The sequence below is a fragment of the Phyllostomus discolor genome, chromosome 8, assembly GCF_004126475.2.
Source record: "Phyllostomus discolor isolate MPI-MPIP mPhyDis1 chromosome 8, mPhyDis1.pri.v3, whole genome shotgun sequence".
NCBI classification, from domain to species: domain Eukaryota; kingdom Metazoa; phylum Chordata; class Mammalia; order Chiroptera; family Phyllostomidae; genus Phyllostomus; species Phyllostomus discolor.
In genome coordinates this window covers 110092352-110113272 of record NC_040910.2, presented here as the reverse complement: position 1 = coordinate 110113272, position 20921 = coordinate 110092352, and the positions used below count along the sequence as shown (strand labels likewise).

At 60.9% G+C, this 20921-nt stretch overlaps 2 protein-coding genes across 2 annotated transcripts; both read right to left on the bottom strand.

The window, feature by feature from the left end:
* Positions 1-3165: 3165 nt before the first annotated feature.
* Positions 3166-11112, bottom strand: LOC114503881 (CMRF35-like molecule 8). The gene is made up of 5 exons (XM_028521467.2): positions 10676-11112; positions 8347-8441; positions 5205-5242; positions 4643-4750; positions 3166-3838 (listed from the first exon to the last, which is right to left on the bottom strand). The coding sequence occupies exons 1-5, from the start codon at positions 10732-10734 to the stop codon at positions 3698-3700; spliced, it is 441 nt and encodes a 146-aa protein (XP_028377268.2). The 5' UTR covers positions 10735-11112; the 3' UTR covers positions 3166-3697.
* LOC118496664 (CMRF35-like molecule 8) lies at positions 10945-16839 on the bottom strand. The gene is made up of 3 exons (XM_036009070.1): positions 15647-16839; positions 11291-11954; positions 10945-10990 (listed from the first exon to the last, which is right to left on the bottom strand). The coding sequence occupies exons 1-3, from the start codon at positions 15705-15707 to the stop codon at positions 10945-10947; spliced, it is 771 nt and encodes a 256-aa protein (XP_035864963.1). The 5' UTR covers positions 15708-16839.
* Between the last annotated feature and the right edge of the window lie 4082 nt (positions 16840-20921).

Here is a 20921-nt window from a genome sequence, read left to right as displayed (position 1 = left end):
CGCTCGCCATCGCAGCCCGCCGGGGGGGCGGGGGGGGGGGGGGGCAGCCGAGGTGGCCTCCGTCTGCGATCAGCCCCCCTGCGCTGCTGGGTTTTACAGTAGAGGGCGACTCCTTACGCTCCCTTGGGGTTCGCCCCTGACCTGGTGTGAGGGGTGTGGCGTGGGTTCACCTGCCACAAGGTGGGGGGCAGATCCGCAGCCTGTCGGGCAAAGGCGAGAGTCCAAAGGGCCCAACCCAAGGGGGGAAGAGCGATACATCCGAGTTGGCCCGGAACGTCTCAGAGGCAACAAAACCGCAAGGAGCAGGGGTGGGGGTGGGGATCGATGGGGGGGGGTGATGGGGGTGGGGTCAGTGAGGGTCTTTCTAAAGAGCTTGCTTCTAATGGGACTAATCTCTTCAAGAATTTTCGCTGGAGGTTTTCCTCTGCTAACAGGTAGATACGTGTTGAGTTGATAAGCACTTCCCAGCCCTGACTGGCGTGGCTCAGTTGGTTGAGCGTCCGTCTTGCAAAGTACCCATCACCGGTTCAAGCCCTGGTCAGGGCACATACCTGGGTTATGGGTGCCTGGTCCGCCACTGGGGGGCGTGCAAGAGGCAACTGACTGATGTTTCTCTCCCTCCCTTTCTCTCTCTCTTCCCCTCTCTCTAAAAAGTAGTAAGTAAAATCTTTAAAGAAAATACTTCCCAGAAAAGGAGTGTCTGCTTCTGAGCCCGGCAAGGGAGAGAGAGCAGTGCGGGCCCCCGGGCCACTGTTGTCACGGAGAAGGGGGCGGGGCTCCGACGGCCTCCAGGGAGAGCCCAGCCCCTGGAGCTGCTGGTGGGGGCGGAGCCGAGGTGTAGGGCCCGTTCCGCCTGCCCCCAAGTCTGTTCTGGCGACGGGGCAGCAGGGGCTGCGCTTTCCCTTGACATTCGGAAGTCGGGGCGGGGAGAATCCAGAAACGGGGAAGAGACAGTTGGCGTGAAATAAGGGAACTCAAGGTTGGGGAGAAATTGAGACCCCCCCCCCGCCCCCGCACACAATGACATCCAAGGGGTGGATGGTAGGGGTATGGCCAAGCTGAGGGGGTGTTCGCGCCCTTCCCCCATTTCAGGCCTTCCCCTGCTCAGTTGCAAAACAGAATTCCTTCTCCAGGGTCCAGCCTGAGGAAGCAACACGGCCAGCGACCCGCAGCAGCGGGGGGGGGGGGGGGGGGGGGGGGGGGGGTTAAGGATGTGCGATTCCAGATGTGGCCACCAGGTGGGGATACATGGTCGTTGGGTCCCTGCTTCTTGCTCCAAGGCTGAGCCACATCAAGTTCGATACATTATCACTCCTGTTCAGCGTTCCCCTGGATGAATAAACCCCATGCCCCTGGAAAGAAGAAAGAAGGAAGAAGAAAGAAAAAGAAAGAAGGAGAAGGAGAAGAAGAAGAAGATGACGGCTTTAGGAGTGTATTTTATTTACTTCCATACAGCCAAACTATCAGCATTTCAACATGCCGTCACCGAGTTCACTGATCGAGGAGAGGTTGTGTGTTCTCTTCTTCGTACCAGGACTCCTCACGCCCCCGCCCACCTCCGCGGAGACCCGCATCCTTCGGGAGCTGCTACCTCCTGTGGCCAGTGCGCCTCGCAGGTCTGCACCGGCTGTCGGGGCGGCTCCAAGCCAGGGCTCGCCTGCTTCCTCTTCCCGCAAAGCCTTGGAAACCGCAGAGGAAGGCGACCCATCCTCTGCATCCTTTTGCATCACCACGTTCTCTGAAGCATCGGAGGAGCGAGCCCGGTGGCGTGAATGTGCGAGTGGAGCGGAAGGAACGGCCAAGAGCCACAGGCAGCCTCCGGTTAGCGTTTCACAACGACTTTTCTGTGACAAAGTACTTTCTCTCTTATTTTGTTTTCTGTGTGCCCGTGTCCGTGTCTGTGTTTCTGTGTCTCAGTGTGTGTGTGTGTGTGTGTGTGCGTGTGCCCCCTTTGCCTCTCAGGACAGCAGTAAAAAGAGAGAGGGCCCTGGCTGGTGTGGCTCAGTGGATTGAGCGCAGGCCTGCGAACCAAAGGGTTGCCAGTTCGATTCCCAGTCAGGGCACATGCCTAGGGTGCAGGCCAGGTCCCCAGTAGGGGGCGCTCAAGAGGCAACCACACACTGATGTTTCTCTCCCTCTCTTTCTCCCTCCCTTCCCCTCTCTCTAAAAATAAATAAATAACATGTTTTAGGGAGAGAGAGGAAGTACTGGGGGTGACTCACACAAGCAGGAATAATTAAAAACCTGGAGACAATCCAAACCAGAGCCTGTCCGTCCACCCCCCGGGGGCCTCATACCCCTCGAAGAGTCTTCTAAACGCTCTGGGCCCACGCCTCAGAGGAAACCGCTCGAAGGGCACAGCTGGGCCGCAAGGTCAATGGTTGGGGGGAAGGGTTTTCCGGAACTACTGTAACGGCCACGTGGACAACACCCAGGGGGAGGGTGGAAGCAAGGGAGGGAGGTGGGTAAGGCTGGGGTCGGAGCGGGGCTGGGGAGGAGTGGGGGGGGGAATGCAGACAACTGTAATTGAACAACAATAAAATAATTTAAAGAATAAAACGAAATATTCACCTAGAAAAACAAACAAACAAACAAACAAACACACTTTTGGCTTAGGAGAAACACACCCCTTGCTTTGAACGACTGTTTATTTAAAATGGATGGAAACATTGTTCAGAGTTGAGAGAAACCCCCTGAGACTTCAGGACACCGTTTGCAGCCACTTTGAGACCCCCGACACGGACAGAACCAGCCGTGACTGTCCCTTTCCCGTGCAGGGATGACGTCTCTTAGGCTGTCCCCACCCCCTTGGATCCTTCCAGCGTCTCTGTGCTCCTTTGGGGTCACGGGCGGGAGCTTCCTTTAACACGGGATGGCAGGTACAGAGCAAGCGCTGTTTAAATAATTTCCCTCCTAAGGTATTTTGTTTAATTTAATTTAACTTAATTTAATTTAAATTGTTTTTCAAGTACAGTTTTCTGCCCTTTACCCCCATCCCAGCCCACCCCCCAGCCCTCCCCACCTCCCTCCCGTATCCAAACCCCCCCTTGTTATTGTCCACGTGTCCTTTATACTTGTTCCCGCAAACCCTTCCCCTTTTCCCCTGAAATTCCCTCCCCTCTGGTCACTGTCAGCCTGTTCTCTGCTTCAGAATCTTTAAATATATTTTACGTGTTTGTTTGTTTTGTTGATTAGGTTCCTGTTACCTACCACCGCCTAAGGCATTTTAAACGTTGTTGATGTCTCTTGTATGAAAAATAAACCTATGTAAGAGTCCAGGGGGCCCGAGGACGCTGCCCGCTGCTGGTCCTGGAGCCACGGACAAGCCCTTGCTCGGCCACCGTCTCCCCGTCTTGCAGGCGGGGGGTCCCCATCTCAGTGCCGGGCGACCTCCTGGCTCTCCGTCAGTGCTCTCACTCCCCGGCAAGCCCAGACCCCCCACGGGAGCCACATGTTCTCCGGGACTCCCACGGGACGGGGCTTCCGTCTCACACATGGCTGCGACGATGCGGGGAGACAGAGGGAAGACGGGACAACAGCCGGCAGGATGGCAGGGCGTCCCGCAGGTCCCCAGTGCGAGAGGGACAGCCCGCAGGAGCCCAGCTAGCTGCCTTGCCGGTCACCGCGGAGGGGAGCAGCCTGGGGGCGGGGCCTGGGCTCCCTGCCGCCCACCGAGACTCCAGGTGCCGGGGCGGAGTCAGGCTTTGGTCTTCCTGATCTCGCTGTACTCCGGCTCCGGCTGCGGAGGCCTCTGGGAGGGCGCCCTGCCGTCCTCATCATCCTGATTGCGGGAGCTGAACATCACTGTGGCGTACTGGGGGTCTTCCTGGGGGGCTTTCTGCGGGAGAGACCGAGACTTAGAGAGAGGTGGGGGCATGGCGGACCCCAGCCCAGGAGGGGAGTGGGGACACCGGAGGGGGCCACAGGGAGGCTCCACTGGGGGCTCCGGCCTTCCCCACTGCCCTGCCCGCTTCCCCCTAAAGGGCCTGGGCTCCGAGATCCCGTCCACCGGCCTGCTCCACCCCACCGGTCCAGCACACGGCCGGGGCATCAGAGCCGGGGGGCCCTGAGGCCCACCCTGAGACCATTAGTCTCTGCGTTAGAGAGACAAGGGCATTATAGTCCCAGGGCCATGCGTCTGATGCTTCAGTCTCTCCCCCAGCATCTCCCCAGTGTGGTCCTCGGCCCCTGCTTGACCCCTTTCACTGAGGGGGGGGGTGGGGGGGGGCCCTGGGGGACTCCCCCCACTGCTTCGCTCTGCAGCGGCTCTGCCTGGGCACTGGCCTGAGGCCGGTGGTGGATGGAAACCTGAAAAGGGCCTTGATGCTGGAGAGGTAACGGGACCAAACCAGTGAGAAACCGCGGGCCTTAACAGCGGGCCCTTGGCACACAGTAGGTGCTTAATAAAAGTGGTACTTTATTAGCTATTAAGGCCATCGTCCCTGGGCATCTGAATAGCCCCTCCCCCATGTCCCAGCCCCCACCCCCACACCCAGCCACGACAGCACCAAGATCTGGCAAAATCCATGCCTGCCCCATGTCCTGCGTGGCTCTTTCTGACAAAGACACGAGAGCACCGAGCCGCCCCTGCCCCCACGGGGCCTACCCCGGGCCCCCGTGCCGGGGCCGCCCTCCCACTCACCACGGTGCTGTACTCCACCTCCACCTGCACCGGCCGCTCAGGCTCCTCCAGAAGGGCCCAGGTCTGCAGCTCCAAGTTGGCGTAGCAGGGCTCGCTCTGCTGGGTGGCCTGGGGCGGGCGGGGGTGGGGCAGGGGGCGAGGCTTGGCGGCTGCCCGTGGAGCCCCTCCACGGTCCACCCCGCGCAGGCGTCCGTCCCGGCTTCCCTGCAGACATCTCCCCGCTCCCCCGTATGCTCTGGGGGCCCCAGGCCCGGCTTCCTGCCCTGCGACCCCTGTCCCCGCTCCGGTCCTCCCTGGGCCATGTGTCAGCGCCCCCCGGGCCTTCCCTCATTCTGCTTTCCTGGGGGTGGCTGGGGGCAGACTGGCCAGAGCTCAAGACGAGCCCCAGTGACCCCCATCTGGAGGGCGTGGCTCTCCCTGTTGGTGCGAGCACCCCATTCCTCCATCGATGACCCACCCACCCAGACCCCCACTGGCTGGTGGGACAGCCCAACCCCAACGCCCTTATGCCCCACCCATCCCCCAACACCGCCCCCCCCCCCGCCCCGGTGGCCTTGCTTACCTCGTTGGGGTTCTGGAGTGGCTCTGGATTCTTATCAGCTAAAGAGACAAGGAGAGAGTGAGGAGGCTTGTCCCAGAGCACGGCAGGGACGGGTCCCTGTGACCCATCTGGACAAAGGCCTTTCCCCAGAGACCTCCGATCTGCAGGACAGTCAGACCCCGAGAGTTTGCTGAGAGGGTGCGGTGGGGAGCGAGGGGGTGAACGAAGGAATGAGCCAGGGAGTGAGGGGTGAGGGGGTGAGAACTGAACACGCAGGAAGGCTCCAGCTTGGGCAGAGTGGTGGGCAACACTAGTCTCCACCCCTGGAGGTCGTCCCCGGGGAAGACACGGGGTGCCCCTCCAAGAGGCCCTGCGGGCAGACGAAAGAGTTCTGGGGGTCTCTGTGCCAGCAACATGAACATGCTTATCGCTGCTCAGCTGTGAACCTGAAAATGGTTAAGGATGGCGTGCGCCTTTAACCACAAAAAAACAAAACGCAGATCCGCAGGCCCTGCCCCGGGGCACCCTGACTCAGAAGCGCTGGGGGTGCGGCTCAGCGGCCAGGCTTGAGAAAGCCCTAAAATCAATAAAGGGAACTGCCCTTGAGCAGAGTTAGGGCTGCATCAGACTGGGTGTCACGGACTGCAACAACCCATAGGTCACCATGGTCTTCCGCGCTGCCCCTGGCCTGGGGGTGGCCTGCCCCTCAGGTGCAGGGGTCACAGCTCAGGGACATGGCCCGTCACCGCTGCACCTGCAGCACTGCTCTGCAGGGGCCCTGCCTCTGAGCACAGCTCTCCCGCCCAGGCCCTTCCAGCCCGGGCCCCAGGAACCGGGGGCAGCGAGGGACGTGCATAGCCGGAATGCCCTTGGTGTAGGTGCACAGCACCCCTGAGTCTGCAGTGGGTGCTGCAGGTAGAGACACTATCCACCCTGCAGGGACCCCCCCGAGTCCGTGATGAGGTACCCACAGTCAGAGACCCAAGATCACGTACGACGGACATGCTCGCTGAGCCCGCTCAGTCAAACTGACATGACCCACATCCAGGCGCCCGAGGTGTGAACACACTCTATTCCGGCTGCTGCTCACAGGTCCACACTACACCCACCCCCAACCGCCCCCTGGGGCCAGGCGAGCTGAGGGGAAGGGCAGAAAGAGCAGGTGGCGAAGAGATGGGAGCGCGTCGCTGGGGAGAGGGAAGGCGGCCTTGAGGAAGTTCATGGATAGCCAGCTGGACGGTGGAACCCAGTCGACCCTGGCAACGACAGTGACCCCCAGCACCCAGCACCCAGCCTGACACACAGTAGGTGCTCAGGGCAGCTTTGCTGTGCGAGTGAGTGAGCGAGGGAGCAAATACATGCGTGAGTGAGTGAGTGAATGAATGAATGAGTGAATGACAAGAGGGGGCTGAAGGGGGAACTGGAGAGGCCGAGGGGAGAGAAGCGGGCACCATGGGGAGACAGCCCAGCCCGGCTGTGGTCGGGAGACAGGGGCTGAGACCTGCAAAGCCGGGGCAGCGGGTGGGGGAGTCTGGATATTTGAATGAAAAACCTGTCTCTCATCACAGGGCAAAAATAATACAGTAAGTGCAAAAAGGAAAAAAACAGGTCTGAAAGAAGAATAATGGAGTGAAGCAACATTTTAAGAAATAGGTGCATAAACGGGCATCAAAAACTGTCCAGAGGTCTGGAAGGACAGACCTCCCACGAAGCTGCTTTCCTCTGGGAGGTGGGAATTTCAGTTTGTGTTTATTATGGCTCATCCATTTCCTCCTTTGTGCTTTCACTCACTTTTGAATTTTCTGCAACGGTCACATGCCCCCATTTTTTAAAAGGGGAACTTTTCTAGGTGAAAGGGTACAGCGGGGATCGCCGGGACCCGCAGATTTGGGGAGAACCAGGCTGGGAAAACCCCCACGTGGTGAGCAGTGTCCTCGTGGGGGCGGAAGTTTAAAAGGAGGTACGCGAAAAGGAGTGGGGGCAGCGGCAGATGGGGAAGAGGAACTGGCCAACACCCGTTCTGCTCCCACAGGCCTGAGCTGTGGGGGGGGCTGGAGAGCGGGAGGCAGTGGTCCCCCCCCACCCCCTCCCACCCCCTGCCGCCAACACGGCCGCTGACCTGCCAGCTCCCAGGTAGACTTGCAGCCGTGGAGGGAGAAGGCCCTCCCTGCTCACTGCGGCCCTCAGAAGGCTGAGCACAAAGATTCCCCGTGCTCTCAAAATCAAGAAAACTCTTAGGCTGGGGAAGAAAACGCCAGGCTCCCATATTTCCTCCAACAGAAGTCTGCCCATCACGCGTGACTGTGTGGGCCCCCAGCCAGCAAGGGGAAGACCACATCGCCCCTTCGTGTGCAATTCTCTCGCCCCGTGTTGGCGGAGCACCCACGTACCGAGGGCCGGGCTGGGTGCTGGCTGCACCCACGTGTTGTCTCTTTGAACCTGAGCTCGGAGGAGAGGAGGCCCGGAGCTTCCTGGCTGCCCATGGCGCCGGCAACATTAAGTAATATTGACATGTAATTCAACAGATACTGACTGCGTGCCTTCTCGCGCCGTGGTGCCTGATCTTCAGGGTTTGCAGGGGCTGGAGGCGGGCAGGCGAGGAAGCGGGTGGGCCGATTTGGTGTAAAAAGGGGATGACAGTGCAGAGACAGAGGTGCGCCCAGGAGGGCCCCCGGGTTGCTCTTCGGGGGCCGGGAAAAGGAGGACAGGAAGTCTGGGGGCAGCCCTCAGGGCCCACCAGGAGCGCGGGGTGGGGGGTGGGGGGCGGGGCTGGAGGGCAGTGCCCAGAGTGGGCACAGAAGGCGAGACTGGGGACCCGGGCCGTGGCAACTGACAGGAAGTTGGGTGGGCAGGGCCAGATGGTGGAGGGCTGAGACTGTCCTCTAGGGGCCCAGACACCTGAGGGTGTGGGAGGTCACAGGAAGGCCTTAAGCAGAAGAGGAACAGGGCCTCACAGGTCAAGCCCTCCCCTGCCCCCCCCACCAAGGCCCCGCCATGGGAACAGCCTCGCAGGGACCCGCCTCCCGTGTCCAGTTTGCACCAACAGGGTCGCCTGCTCTGGGTCCACCCATGGTATGCAGGGCCACACAGGGTATGCAGCCTGAGGACCTGCGCTCCATGCCCACCCTGGGGTGGAGGGCAGAGGGGCGGGGTGCTCACTCACCTTTGATCCGCCGCCGAACCATCCACCAGGCCAGCAGCGAGGCCCCCACCAGGAGAAAGAGCAGGAGCCCCAGCAAGGAGAGCAGCACGGGCAGCCTGCAGGGGCACGAGGAGGGGGTGGGTGGGGCGGGGGCCCTGCCTTCCCCCCTTTGTTTGCATAGACGCAGAAGGTCACGTGGAAAAGCAGACAGTAGGACAACGTTCTGCAGCTCCCCTCCCCGGCCCAGCTCCCTGAGCCGCACATGCAGCATGCTGCGGAACCTTCTGGAGGCTCTGTACTCAGACACAAGAAAATGGGCATGCGCGCTACTTTCCTCCTTTTCTCACACAAAGGAGGACAGTACGGACACTAGTTTTTTACGTAACAGTGCATCGCGCCCCCTGACCGCTGTGGCTCGGTGGGTTGGGCGCCGTTGCACCAAGCGAAGGGTCGCTGGGCCCACCCCCCGTCAGGGCACACGCCTGGGTGGCAGGTTCGGTTCCTGGTCCCGGTGCGTAGGAGAGGCAATGGATCGATGTTTCTCTTTCACATTGCTCTTTCCCTCCCTTTCTTTCTCCCTCCCTTCTTTTCTTTCTAAAAATAAATAAATAAAACTTCCAAAAAAAAAAAACAACCCAACACACCTTGGACTTGGAGAGCATGGGAAAAAACAAACAGAAGATGCTACATCTTGGAGCTCTCTCCAAGTCGGTTCACGTAAAAGTCCCCCCGCCCCCTGCCCCGCCCACTCTGTCTTAGAGCCACACAGAATCCCGCTGCCTGGGTGGACGGGCCATCATTTGTTTGACTTGTCCCTCCTGCTGGGCACTTCCCATCTTCCGCAATTACAACCACTGCGGCGAGAAATCACCTGTAGCTCCCCCCACAACACGCGTGGAGAGCCCGCGGCAGACTCACGGACATGAATGAATTAGGGTTCGGGCCCCTCACTGGCTTGCTCCCCTTCTTTCACCCCTAGTTGGCCTTCCCAGTGTCCTAGCCTTTGTTAAAGCGGCACCCCCTCCCCAAATCGTCAGGCCCCTCCACAGCCAGCTCCGCCCCCACGTCTGCACCTGCAGAGCCCGTTTCCAGAAGGGGTTGTGTTTGGGGCCCGGATTTCACCCCGCCCTCCCCTCATGTGGAGACTGTCTCAGGGGTGGGGGGAGGCTTGGGGAGGAGTCCATCTCGAAGAGTGGGCCTGGCCTCTGCCCCTGGCTCTGGGGAGGGAGCCCCCAAACCCTCAGGGTGTCTCTCGTGATTCCCAAACCCTTGGTATCTACCCCGAGATTACTCAGGATGGGGCTGGTCACCAGCAGGGACAACCAGGGATTCGGGATTTGGGGCTCTGAGCCAGCCTGACCTGCAGGGAGTGGACGGGGCTGGGAACCAAGTTCACGCATGTGGTCCGTGGTTCGACCAACCAGCCTATGTAATACATCCCCAATAAAACTGTGGACACCAGAGGCTGGAGGAGCTTCCCGGGTGTCAGACACCCCAATGTTCCAGGAGGAGGGGGCCCCCCAACTCTACTGGGAGGGGGTTGGAGGCTCTGCATCCAGAGCTCTCCGTGTCTCGTTGTTTGGCTGGTCCCCACCTTCATCCTTCACGGTAAAACTGCTACCGTAAGTATGGCGCTTTCTCGCATTCTGCCAGCGGTCTGACCAGTTATCAGAGCCAAGAGGGTTTGGGGGCCCCGTAATTTGTAGCTAGCTGGTCAGAAGTGCAACAGCCTGGGGACGCCCAGAGTGCTCTGATGTCACAAGCAGGCAGTCACATGGGACCGGGCTCGTAACCCAAGGGGCCCGTGCTCGCTCTGGGGGTCAGCGTTGGGGCTGAGTCACCAGACACCAGGTGGTGCCCGTGAACCCAGAGGTGGCTTAGGACAGCGTGCATTTTCCTGGTCAGATCCTCCCGGGGTTGGTAACCCCAAAGCAGGTCAAGAAGCGCTCGTTTAGAGGAAGAGCCTAGGACCTTGCGATCACACAACCCTGTGTTAGAAGCCCAGCCTGCCTCTGGTAGTTGCGTGACCCGGCAAATCACCTCGCCTCCCCGAGCCTCAGTTTACTCATCTGTAAAGTGAGAGCAGTAAGGCGGAGGGCGACAGTGGGGAGCAGATGGGGTCTCTCACGGAGGTAGTTAGCCCGTGCTTGGCGGCATAACACCCCAAGACACCTCCCTCACAACCCAGGGCAGGGCCAGTGCGGCCTCAACAGCCCGAGCCAGGAGACATCGCGGCTTCCGGCCTGGGCCTGGCCAAGGGCAGCCGGCGGCTCCAGCAGGCAGGGAAGGAGGGGGCTGCCCCGTGCTCCTTCTGGGGAGCGGGCCCACCTCCGGGGCTCGGGGACCTTACCCTTGGCTCTGCGGAGAGTTCTCCTGGCCATTGGGTCCATGGGTGGCTTTCACTGTCATTTTCACTGTGGACAGGGTTGTAATTTGGGCTGTGGCTGTGGCTGTCCTGTTTGTCGTGGTTGTCCTGGTCTTGGCTGTAGTACGTGACGGCCGTGCTGGTGTTCGTGCTGGTGTTGGTGCTGGTGTTTGTGCTGGTGCAGAAACACAAATCAGACCCAGGGGTCTCTCTTCTGACTCTCCCACCCTGGCCAACACCTTTTTGGTTTGATTTCACACAAAATGCTCCCCCGGGATGGCCAGTCTCCCCAGGACCGTCCTGGGCCACGAGTGTGCGTCTCCCAACAGGACATGGCTACCGCCCCCAAGAGTCCTGATTCCATCCGGCCCAGGAGGGCCACGGCCTCCAGAGAGGCCCTACGTCACCTCCACACCTGTCTCGTGCCCCGCCAGCCACTGCCACGTGCTCCCTGCCAGAGGTGCCTGCTTAGGGGCACGTCTGACACGTCACACGTTGGAGCTCCCCCCGCGCTCCGCCCCTTCAGCCCCAGCCTCCCCCATGCAGCCCCGGGCTTCTGTGGGGCTGACCCACGGCCTCTCCTCTGTCTCTCTGTCTCTCTCTCCCTCTCTCTCTCCCCTTTGCATGCTCAGCTCTCTCTCAGCCTCCCCTTCACCCACAAGCACCTTCCCATCCTTCAAGACTGAGCACAGGTGCCAGCTCCTCCAGGAAGCCCTCCAGTGTCCCTTTCTCACTGTCTCTTTCTCTCTCTCTACACACACACACACACACACACACACACTCTCTCTCTCTCTCACACACACGCACTCACAATCATAGTTTGCTCCGGGTCTCTGGTCTGATCCCTGCCTCCGCTGTTCCCGCCTGAGACTCTTCAGGCAGCCTGGGGCTGGGACAAGGGGAGGGGCGTGAGGCTCACCTGGGGACACAGTCACCACAACCTCGAACGTGTCGTCCACAAATCCTTGGCGCCATGGTACATCAATCCCACACCAGTATGTGCCTCCATCAGCCTCTGTGAGGTTCTCCATGGTCACAGTGAAGGTGAGGTTTGCTGGGTGGTCCCTGATGGACACGCGGCCGTCCCTCACTTCTCTCTCTGGCCCCGTGGTCTCCACGATCTTGTTCCTCCTCAGTATTGAACATGACCTTCCACACCAGTATTTCTCATTCCCTCTGAACTCCTCCTTGTACCGACACTGCACGCTCAGGGATCCCCCCACGGTGCCCCTCACGGTGCGGGGGCCGCTCAGGGCCAAACAGCCTGGAAGACACAGCCCAGTCCCCGATCCTCAGCAGATGGGCCTGGGTCGGGGGCACCCTGGGGGTCACCCCATAGGTCTCCCCGTGTCACATCAGCCAGATCACATCCTGAGTGTCTTCCCCTTCCTCTGTCTCCCCAGTATTTTGATCTGGACCCCAACCTCCTTTCTTGCTGCCCCGCCCACCCCTCACCCACCAGGGGCCTCCCACTTCCAGACGTGCCAGGACATAAGGACTCGCCCCCGCGCACCCTGCTCTCCCTGCAAGTAACATTTCGGCGTGAGCCCCTCCCCCACCCCCTTGCAGCTCTGCGTCCCCCGCGTCATGACCACAGGGCCCTGCCTGTCCCTCTCCAGGGGGCCCATCAGGGCCTCCTCCCCCGGCCTGGGCGAGCAGATGCCCTGCGGAGACGGCCAGCCCTGCCCCGGACGTGACATTTACCTCCATGCGCGCTAACGACTGCGGAGGTGGGTGAGCGGGGCACCCGAGGTTACGCCTCAGCTCTGTGACATGTCAGCTGTGTGTTCTGGGGCGAGTTACTTAACCTCTCTGAGCTCCGGTGCCTCCTCGGCAAAGCGGCGGTAACTGGTCGGCCTCACAGCGCATTCGGGACAGTGAGTGAGTGAGTGGCAGGTGGACAATGCCCGGTAAATAACATCGGGGTGAAGCGTACGAAGCTGCCGATACCCAGCTGTTTTGACCGAGAAACCGGGAATTTCATACGACCCAGTCTAATGAAGCGGTTAATCCTCTGTCTAGCCAAATGGAGAAAGGAGCAGAGGAAATGACCACAGGCACAGAGAGGATGAGGAGGAGTGGGCGGCGCTTTGCAGAGATGCTGCACAGATAAGTGCGCGAGTCTGGGTGAATGTGTGACTTCCTAGAAAAACTCCAACCGCTAACATCGCCGCAGACCCGGTGCCCAGCAAAAACACGTCTGCCTCCTTCATCGCCCCGGACGACGGGACGACGCTCCTGGTCCCCGGGTTGTGACTCCGCCCCCCACTGTCCTCCATTGTCCTCTCCTCGTCACCTTTCCCTGCCCTGGCCCCCCTCCCCGATGGGGGTCGCCCCGTCACCCACTGCCACACCCAGTCCTGTCCATCTGTCCGGCTCTAGTGTGTGGCTTTCCTCTGTGCTTGTTCTCTTTTTTTTTTTTTTTTTTAATTCTCACCCCAGGATATGTGTTATATGTGGTTAGTGCTGAGAGAGAGAGAAATATCGGCCGGCTCCCTCCCACACACCCCCCCCCGACTGGGAGTCGGATGCACACCCTAGGTGTGAGTGCCCTGACTGGCAATCAAACCTGCAGCGGTTTTGGCGGGGGGAGGGGGGGCCGGGGGGGGGACAGCACCCCATCCTGCTGAGCCACCTGGCCACGGCTCCCTTCCTGCTTGTTCTTCTGTGTCCTCTCTCTCTTCCTCCCCCCTCCCTCCTGCTCTCCCTGCCCCCTTTCCTCTACCCCCAGCCCACTACCCCCCGCCATCTGCTTTTCTCCACTTTACATCTGGAATCTCGGATGAAAAGTGTCCACTTTCTCCCCAAAGCCGCTGCCCCTGTGAAGGTGTCATGATAACTTAGAGATGGGGAGGTGTCAGAAAACCTATGGTCTGTCCCCCACCCGAACACAGCTGGAGCCGTGACACCCACAGCCCTCAAGGCTTGGTCTCCTTGTTTGACTCCGCTCAACACTTATCACGGACCCCTCCCGGCTGACCAGCCACACAGAAGCCCGGACACCACCCTGGGGCCAGGGCCCCTGCCTTTTCCCAAACTCTTCCTCCTAAAGGTCCCTGTGTGGTCCTGCTGTTTACTTTAGGGTCACAAAGTCTCTCCCCCCTCCGCCAAACCCCAGAGAAAGGAGCGAATCCTCCAACTCGGGGCTGTCAGGAGAGGGGCATGCGCGAACCCCCAACCCAGGAGGAAGGGAAGAGCAGAGGCAAAGCAGAAATCAGTGAGCCACGAGGCAGAAAAACAGTGCAATTAGTGTTCACGTTGAAAAACGGATTCTTCTGTTGGGAGAGACAGGGAATAAAACAGACATTCTAGTGGGTGGTCTGATCAAGGAGGAAAGGAGACACACGCTCATACACACTCACACTCACACACACAAATGGCAAGAAAATTAACCAGGGTGATTCGCAAGTCTCTACAAATAAGCCTGTGAACTTGGATGAAACTGGTGATTTTCTAGGAAAATAGAATGATCAGTACTGGCCCCAAATACGTTTTTAATGCAGACCAGTAGCGATGAGTATTATCACCCCGGGGCCCTCCCCGGCGAGGGCTGTGTGAGTTAACGCGCCGGCCACTTCATGGTGTGTCCGCATCTCCGAGCACCACGCACGCAGCGTAAACACACACGATTGTTTTGTTGTTAAATATGCCGCAATAAAACGGGGTGGGGGGCAGAATTTTTTCCCCTTCCACAAAAAAAGAAAGAGCAAAACCCAGACAGTTTCCCACGTTAGTTCCCTCAGCCTTTCAAGCGACAAACTTCCCATCTCAGTTTAGCATTTGCAGAGGACACAGAAACAAGAAAACCTCCCCAAGTCTTTCCGTGAAGTCAGCATGATACATTGAGACTAAAATCTGGCCAGCTCTCTTCACATAATGCACCGCCTTCATGGTTCAGAGGAGAAAAGTATCATCGTGTCTGCGGGTAATGAAAAGGCGCCCGATGCCTGTTGCTGATTTTTAAATGTTTCAAAGAGACATGGGCAGACGCTTTCTTCAGACCTCGGGGGCAGCACTGAACCACTACCCTGGTCAGGGCCAAGGCAGGGAAGGCCCAGCCACCTCGGTCCCGGGCGTCATTCTGGCCGCCCCCACTCTCGGCCAGTGAAAGAAGGTGAGGGGAGAGGCAGGTGTCGGGAGGGAAGGGGGACCCCCCTGGCTGGCAGATCCCACGAGAACCCGCGAACCCCGGCAGGGTCAGTGGACAACCGGTGGGGAGAGGGTGGCTCTCTCCGAGTGAATTCACAAAGAGTCACAGCTTCCCGCCAGACAGCCAGTTAGCAAGTGGAACAGAAGAAAACACGCCATTCATTTATGAGCGAAACAGCCAGAAAGACTGCAGATCTTCCAAGAAGAACCCTAACCAGACTGCAGGGAGGGGGTGAGGAGGCCCAGAAGATGAATGGGCTGGGGGAGGGGAGGTCCTGGTCCTTCTCCCGGGAGAGAGCTCCCTCCCCACAGCCTCGCCTCTGTCCCCATCTCCCTGCTGGCCCCCAGGCTCTGTCCTCTCAAGGAGCCCTGCCTACACCCCTCCTTGTCCCCGAGACCCCGAGGCCACCAGGCCACGGTGCTCCCACCCAGCCCCCACCCTCCCTTCACACCTGGGAACCAGGAGGGCGCCTCCCAACAAAATAGCCCCCCAGGTGTGCTCGGGGCAGCCTCTCAACGTCCCAAAAAGCCCTTCCTCCTGCGCCCGCCCCTCTGCACCACGGCCCACCCGCACTGCGGCTCATCTACGACCAGGTGGGTGCCAAAGAGGTCAGACCCTCGCCCCTTCCGCTGCCCTGGGCACAGTCCCTCCGTCAGCCCGCCCATCTTGCCTGGGGGACCGAGGGTGCCGCATCATGAGCTCTGGACAGAGCCCAGACTGGGGCTGCCTCACGGAACCCCTCCCGCAGGCGGCCCTGCCCCCCCCCCCCGCCACTCCCCCCTGCTCCTGCGCCAGCGGCCCCTCACCTGGGACCCAGAGAAGCAGCAGGGCCGCCCGAAGCCACGGAGCCGGGTCCTGCCGGGCCATCTCTCCTGGCAGCCACCTGCGGCTGTGGGCCGGGGCTCCGGCCCTCCTCCGGGGAGGCCCAGGTCTCCGGCGTTCCCACTTCTGCTTTCCCCGGCGCCGCCGCTTCCTTGTTCAGCTTCGTTTTGGTTCTGTTCCTGGAGCTGGTCAGAAAATGGAGAAAGCCTGGGGATTGGCCAAGACACCCCGGAACCCGCGTCTCCCCTCTCTCACGCCCTGCAAAACCAGGGGGCCACGTCACCTTCCAGTCGGGCCCTCGTGGCGGGTGGTCAGGGCGGGGCCTTGGCGGGGGGAACCCTGGGTAACCCGCAGGAAGGCCCCCCCTGGGGAGCTCCCTTCCCACGAGGACCCAGCTCAAGGCCTGGACCCCCCGATTGGCACAAGGCCCTCGGAGGCCCTCGATGCTCTTTAGTCCTGCAAAGGTGTCCTGAACTTGACCCCAAAGTCCTCGGGCTGTGACCTTTCTCCCTGTGCGGCCCCCCCCCAGCTGGACCCGGCTCAGGGCAGGGGACACATCAGGGACAAGGGCACCTTTCCCGGAGGAGTGCAAGGGAACCAAACAAACTTGCTGGTTCTCCTTCTGGAAGGTTCCACGGACACTTGGGTAGCAAGGAGGAGGGTGTTTACGGCAATGCAGTCATAGACCACGGAACGCTCGCAAAGACCTCGACCTTGAACTGGACAGCGAAGGGCAGAGGAGGCGTCACACTTGTCAGTCTGTGTGACAAACACCTGCCAAGTTCCCCAGGCAACGTTTCTTCTGCAGCTCAGCCACCGAAAAGCCTGGCGACGGTGGGGAGCGTCAAGGTGAAGAGGGGGTGCCCTGGACTGAGAGGGGGGGAGGCTGGGTTCTCCTGTGGCTCCTCCCCTTACCCTCGGCGTGACCTTGAACAACACCCCTGGCTCCTGTAGAATGTCAATAGTAACAGCTCGTCTGTGGGAACAAATAGTATAATAATTATGAAAGACTCCACGGTGAGGCAATTGCACCCTTAGCCCTCCCCCGCTCTCCCCGGAATACATCTGTGATGAGAAGCAGCGGGGAACTAGGATTCGATCCTGAGAAGCAGGCTTCGCAGACACAATGGGGTCCGCTCCTCCTTGGGAGCCCAGACACGCACTTGAACCTCGGCGGAGGGAGGGACAAGGGCCGGGGGCCTGCCACACCCGCCCTGCCGGCGGCAGCCTGTCTGCCTGGTGTCAGAACATTAAGGAAGGGGAAGGGGGTGGGGGGGAGGTAGAAGAGGGTGAAGGGGGGGGTAAAGGTTGGTGGAAGGAGACTTGACTTTGGGTGGTGAGCACACAGCACAGTGTACAGATGACACATTAGAGAACTGCACACCCAAGCATATATAATTTTATTAACCAACGTCACCCCAATAAATTCAATGTAAAAAATTAAGGAAATGGTGGTTTTCCAGCTGCTCCCTACTGCCCATTGGCAGACGTGCAAAGGCTCCCCTCCCCCGCCCCCCGGGCGTAGGCCCGAGTCCCCTTTCTCGGGTGGGGCCCTGCGCCCACAAGGCCTCTCCCCAGTGAGGACTGGGGCCCAGTGGGCGGGGCCTTGCTGGTGCCGGGTGGGGGCTCTCCGGGCGGACCGGCAGCGGCTTTGAGCCCTGCAAGCTGTAGGGGCCCCAGAAAGGATTCGGGGGTGATGGAGATGTGGGCTTCTCAGCAGCACGCCCCCCTGCAGGGCGGCACAAGTCCGAGCTGCCCTCTCGCCGGGGCAGTCGGTGGCTCCCCATTCGCTCTGCCTCTTCCTCCCCCTGATTGAGGGGCCCGGGTGCAGCCTGAAGGCCGGGGGGGCTGCCCCACCGCCCGCAGTGCAGTGGGAGCGGCCCCAAGACCAGGAGGCTGTCGTGAGAAGAACTGACTGACCGTTGGGTGTTGGGTGAGTTGTCACGCCACCCTGCCCGCCGGTGCCTGGGTCACGGGGGGACTGGACCTCGTCTGGGACTGATAACAGCTGTTGATAACGAGGCCGATGCTGACGGGATGGGAAGCAGCTGGGGGAGGGGCAGCAGGGACGGGAACGGAGCGCTAGCGGCCTCCGGTTTCCCCTCCCCAGTGGCCCTGCCCGGGTGAGGCCGGCATCTGTGGCCTGGCCCCACCCCTGTCTGGCCTGCCCGCCTGCCTGCCGGACTCTGGGGACTGGCCACACCCCACCCTCCTGCCCGCTTGTGGGAATGCTACCCCCAGTGGCTGGACCTTCAAAGCAGCTTGAAAAACCCGTGTCCGAGTGCACCCCACAGCCCACGAGCGGCTGGTCACGTCGGCCTGTAACACGCTGTTCTTCGGGGCCCTGGGCGTGCCGTGGGGCAAACGGAGAGGAAGAGGAAGCTGCGGCCGAGCCCAGGGGTGGCAGTCCCAGCCAGAGGCCTGGGTGCCCCACCATCCATGCGGCCCCACCCCGCCCCCCCACCCCCACCGCAGGCCCTGTCCCGCCCTGGGCACGGAGGGCGCTGGGACTGAGACCTGCTCTGATGGGGGCGGCTCAGGAGGGGCGCAGCCCGCCCTCACGGGCCTGGGTCCTCAGGGTCGCAGTCACAGGGATTGGGCACCCACACGTGGAGGATGACTCCTCAGGAGACACCCCAGCCTCCTCCAGGCCCCACTGAGCACTCCCCCCACCCCGCCCCCACATCCTGCCGCATGCAGTGTCTATTTCTGTATTTGACCCCCTACACGGGGCCGTCACAGCCTGCCCCCCCTTTCACAGTGAGACTGTAAGACTTCACAAAAGTGGGGCCCCCGAGGGACCCCCCACAGCCCCAGGCTCACGTGCCCACTGCACTGCCCACGGAAAGGGCGCCAGCTCCAAGGCCTCTCTCCCCTCGCCAGACTCCGCCCCCGGGCGAAGAAAGCGACAGAACTGAAAGGGTGAAGGGGGTGAGAGCACGTGGAAGTCCCCCGAGTGGAGCCCCAGGGCCCCCACACGCCACCTCAGCTCCACCTCCATGACAGCCGGGCCCCAGCAGGGGCCAGGGGTCCGCGCACCTGGACGGGAAGCCTCGGGTGCCACCCGCCTCCCCCAGCTCCCCAGGTGTCTGCCAGGGGACACCAGAGGTAACGCCCTGGGATCCCTCTAGGGAGCAGGCCCGGGGAGGGGAGCCGCCGGGGAGGGTCCCCGACCGTGACCGTGGGGCGGAGCGGGGCTGTCCGGCCCCGTGTCTGGGCCCTGAGCGGCATTCTAGCTGCCCTGTCCCCGGTCCGTCCCCCCTTCCGTGAAATGGGGACACTGCTCAGCACCCACACCGGCTTCACAGGAGGCTCCGCGTGGGGACGACGCGGGAATTCCTCTGCGTCACTCACGCTGGGATGGCCGACCTGCCACCGCGGGCATGCGTCCCCGCCTGGACTCCCCGAAATGCAGAGAGATGAGGCGACTCACCCGCAACCCGTGTTCAGTGCGTGCGTCCCGTGAACCCCAACATCTGTCCGTGCACCGAGACTCTGTCGGGGGGCTGCACGGGGAGGGGGAGGGGCTGCGAGAGGCGGCAGAGGGTGCCCCAACTGCTGACGGCCGGCTTGTGGAGGAAGAGGGTATTGGGCAGCTGGGGACTCGAGAACCCAAACGGACGGGCTCCCCAGGGGATCCCCGCTTCCCCTGCTTCTCCTCTGCACCCTCCTCCTTCCTCACCCAGGGGACAGCCCAGGGCAGGGCCGGAGGAACACAAAACACACCCGGTCAGCTCTTGCTGCTCTGCTGACCGAGGGTGGGGCGGACCCGCAGGCAGCCGGTTCGAAAACCTCTCCTTATTTTTGGCTTCGGGAGCCCCATTCGCCCTTGACCTTGACTGTGTGAGCTACTGGCATTCTGGGGATGACTCCAACTCCCAAGGCCTCAGCAAGGTCAGAAGCTCTCTCCCGCACCCCCTCCCCTACAACCACCTTGACCTCACCGCTCATCCGTCCCAGCACCTCGGTGGTCTTCCCACAGACGCTTCCAGAAGCTGGGGGAACGTGTGTGTTTCCAAGGGCCACTTCAGGCCAGCCAAGGGTTAACAGGGCTTTGTAGGACGTGAGCGTGAGCGTTGACCCTGGATGGGCGGAGCCTCCGTACCTGTACCAGGCCGCTGTTGAGTGTCATCCCCATGCTGCCGGCTAGCAAAGGCCCAGACAAGGAGCTCAGCTTCCCCGAGTCCGGTCCTCTCCGCTTCTCTGGGGTCTCCGGCCCCTCTCCGCCCGGGCAGGTCTCGGGGCCGTGCTGGGAGCTCCAGCGGCCCCTGGTCCAGCCCACTTCCATTCTCCGAGTCTGCCGGTACATCACGCGATGGAGAGATCCCAAAAGAGGGCTGGTTCCCATGGGAGCCTTAACAAGTCCAGGCTTTTGACACGCAGCGCACAGCGGGGCGGCAGGGAAATCATAAACCCGGGCTGTTCTCTAGACAACCACGAACTCGTGGTGTGGGCCGGCCGTGGGACCCAGGTGTGGGCTTGTGGGAGAGTTACCTTCTCCCCTTCCCACACACCCTTGGGACTGCCAGGAGAAATTCACCTGTGATAATGTTAACACCGCGTTTGAGGGAATGTTCTAGAACTGGGTTTGGATCATGGTTGTGCAATTGTGTACATGTACTAAAGGTTATTAAATTATACGTTTAAAATGAGTTGATTTCACCCTGGCTGGCGTAGCTCAGTGGATTGAGGGCGGGCTGTGAACCAAAGCATCGCAGGTTTGATTCCCAGTCAGGGTACATGCCTGGGTTGCAGGCCATGACCCCCAGCAACCGCACATTGATGTTTCTCTCTCTCTCTCCCTCCCTTCCCTCTCTAAAAATAAATAAATAAAACCTTTAAAAAATGAGCTGATTTCATGGTGTGTGAATTACACTTAAACCTTTAGAAGGCAACTGTGATGCCCATTGTGAGTGTGAGTCAGGAGACCCCCTTCTCCACCCCACCCCCACCCCTCCGTCCTCCTGGACCTGCCGGCCTTTCCCACGAGCTTTATCCCCTCCCTGCCCCCTGACCCCTCCGGGGCTGACGGATGCCCCTGCAGCACAGAGCTGACCCCGTTCTCCTGCAGAGTGAGAGGAAGTGGCCAGACTGTCGACAAACCAGGAGCTTGAGTGTGCGGTCACGATGTCCAGCGGAGGCCTGGGTGTCCTCACCTCCCCCAGGAGGTGAGGAATCCGCCAGCGGTGTCACTGCTGTTTGCCGGTGGAGCGGAAGGCAGGGTCCGCTTACTGCCCTGGCCGGGCCTGGCCTCCCTTC

Bases quoted from the DNA above. Each gene is read 5' to 3' on its own strand.
- LOC114503881 (XM_028521467.2), bottom strand. From the start codon at position 10,734: ATGACAGTGAAAGCCACCCATGGACCCAATGGCCAGGAGAACTCTCCG. The intron at 8,442-10,675 runs GTAAGGTCCCCG...GTGCCCCTGCAG, and splicing joins AACTCTCCGCAGAGCCAAGG to GCTGCCCGTGCTGCTCTCCT. The intron at 4,751-5,204 runs GTAAGCAAGGCC...CGCCCGCCCCAG, and splicing joins CACTCCAGAACCCCAACGAG to GCCACCCAGCAGAGCGAGCC.
- LOC118496664 (XM_036009070.1), bottom strand. From the start codon at position 15,707: ATGGCCCGGCAGGACCCGGCTCCGTGGCTTCGGGCGGCCCTGCTGCTT. The intron at 11,955-15,646 runs GTGAGGGGCCGC...TGTGTCTTCCAG, and splicing joins GCTGCTTCTCTGGGTCCCAG to GCTGTTTGGCCCTGAGCGGC. The intron at 10,991-11,290 runs GAGAGACAGAGA...CTCGTGGCCCAG, and splicing joins AGGGGAGAGAGAGAGGGAGA to GACGGTCCTGGGGAGACTGG.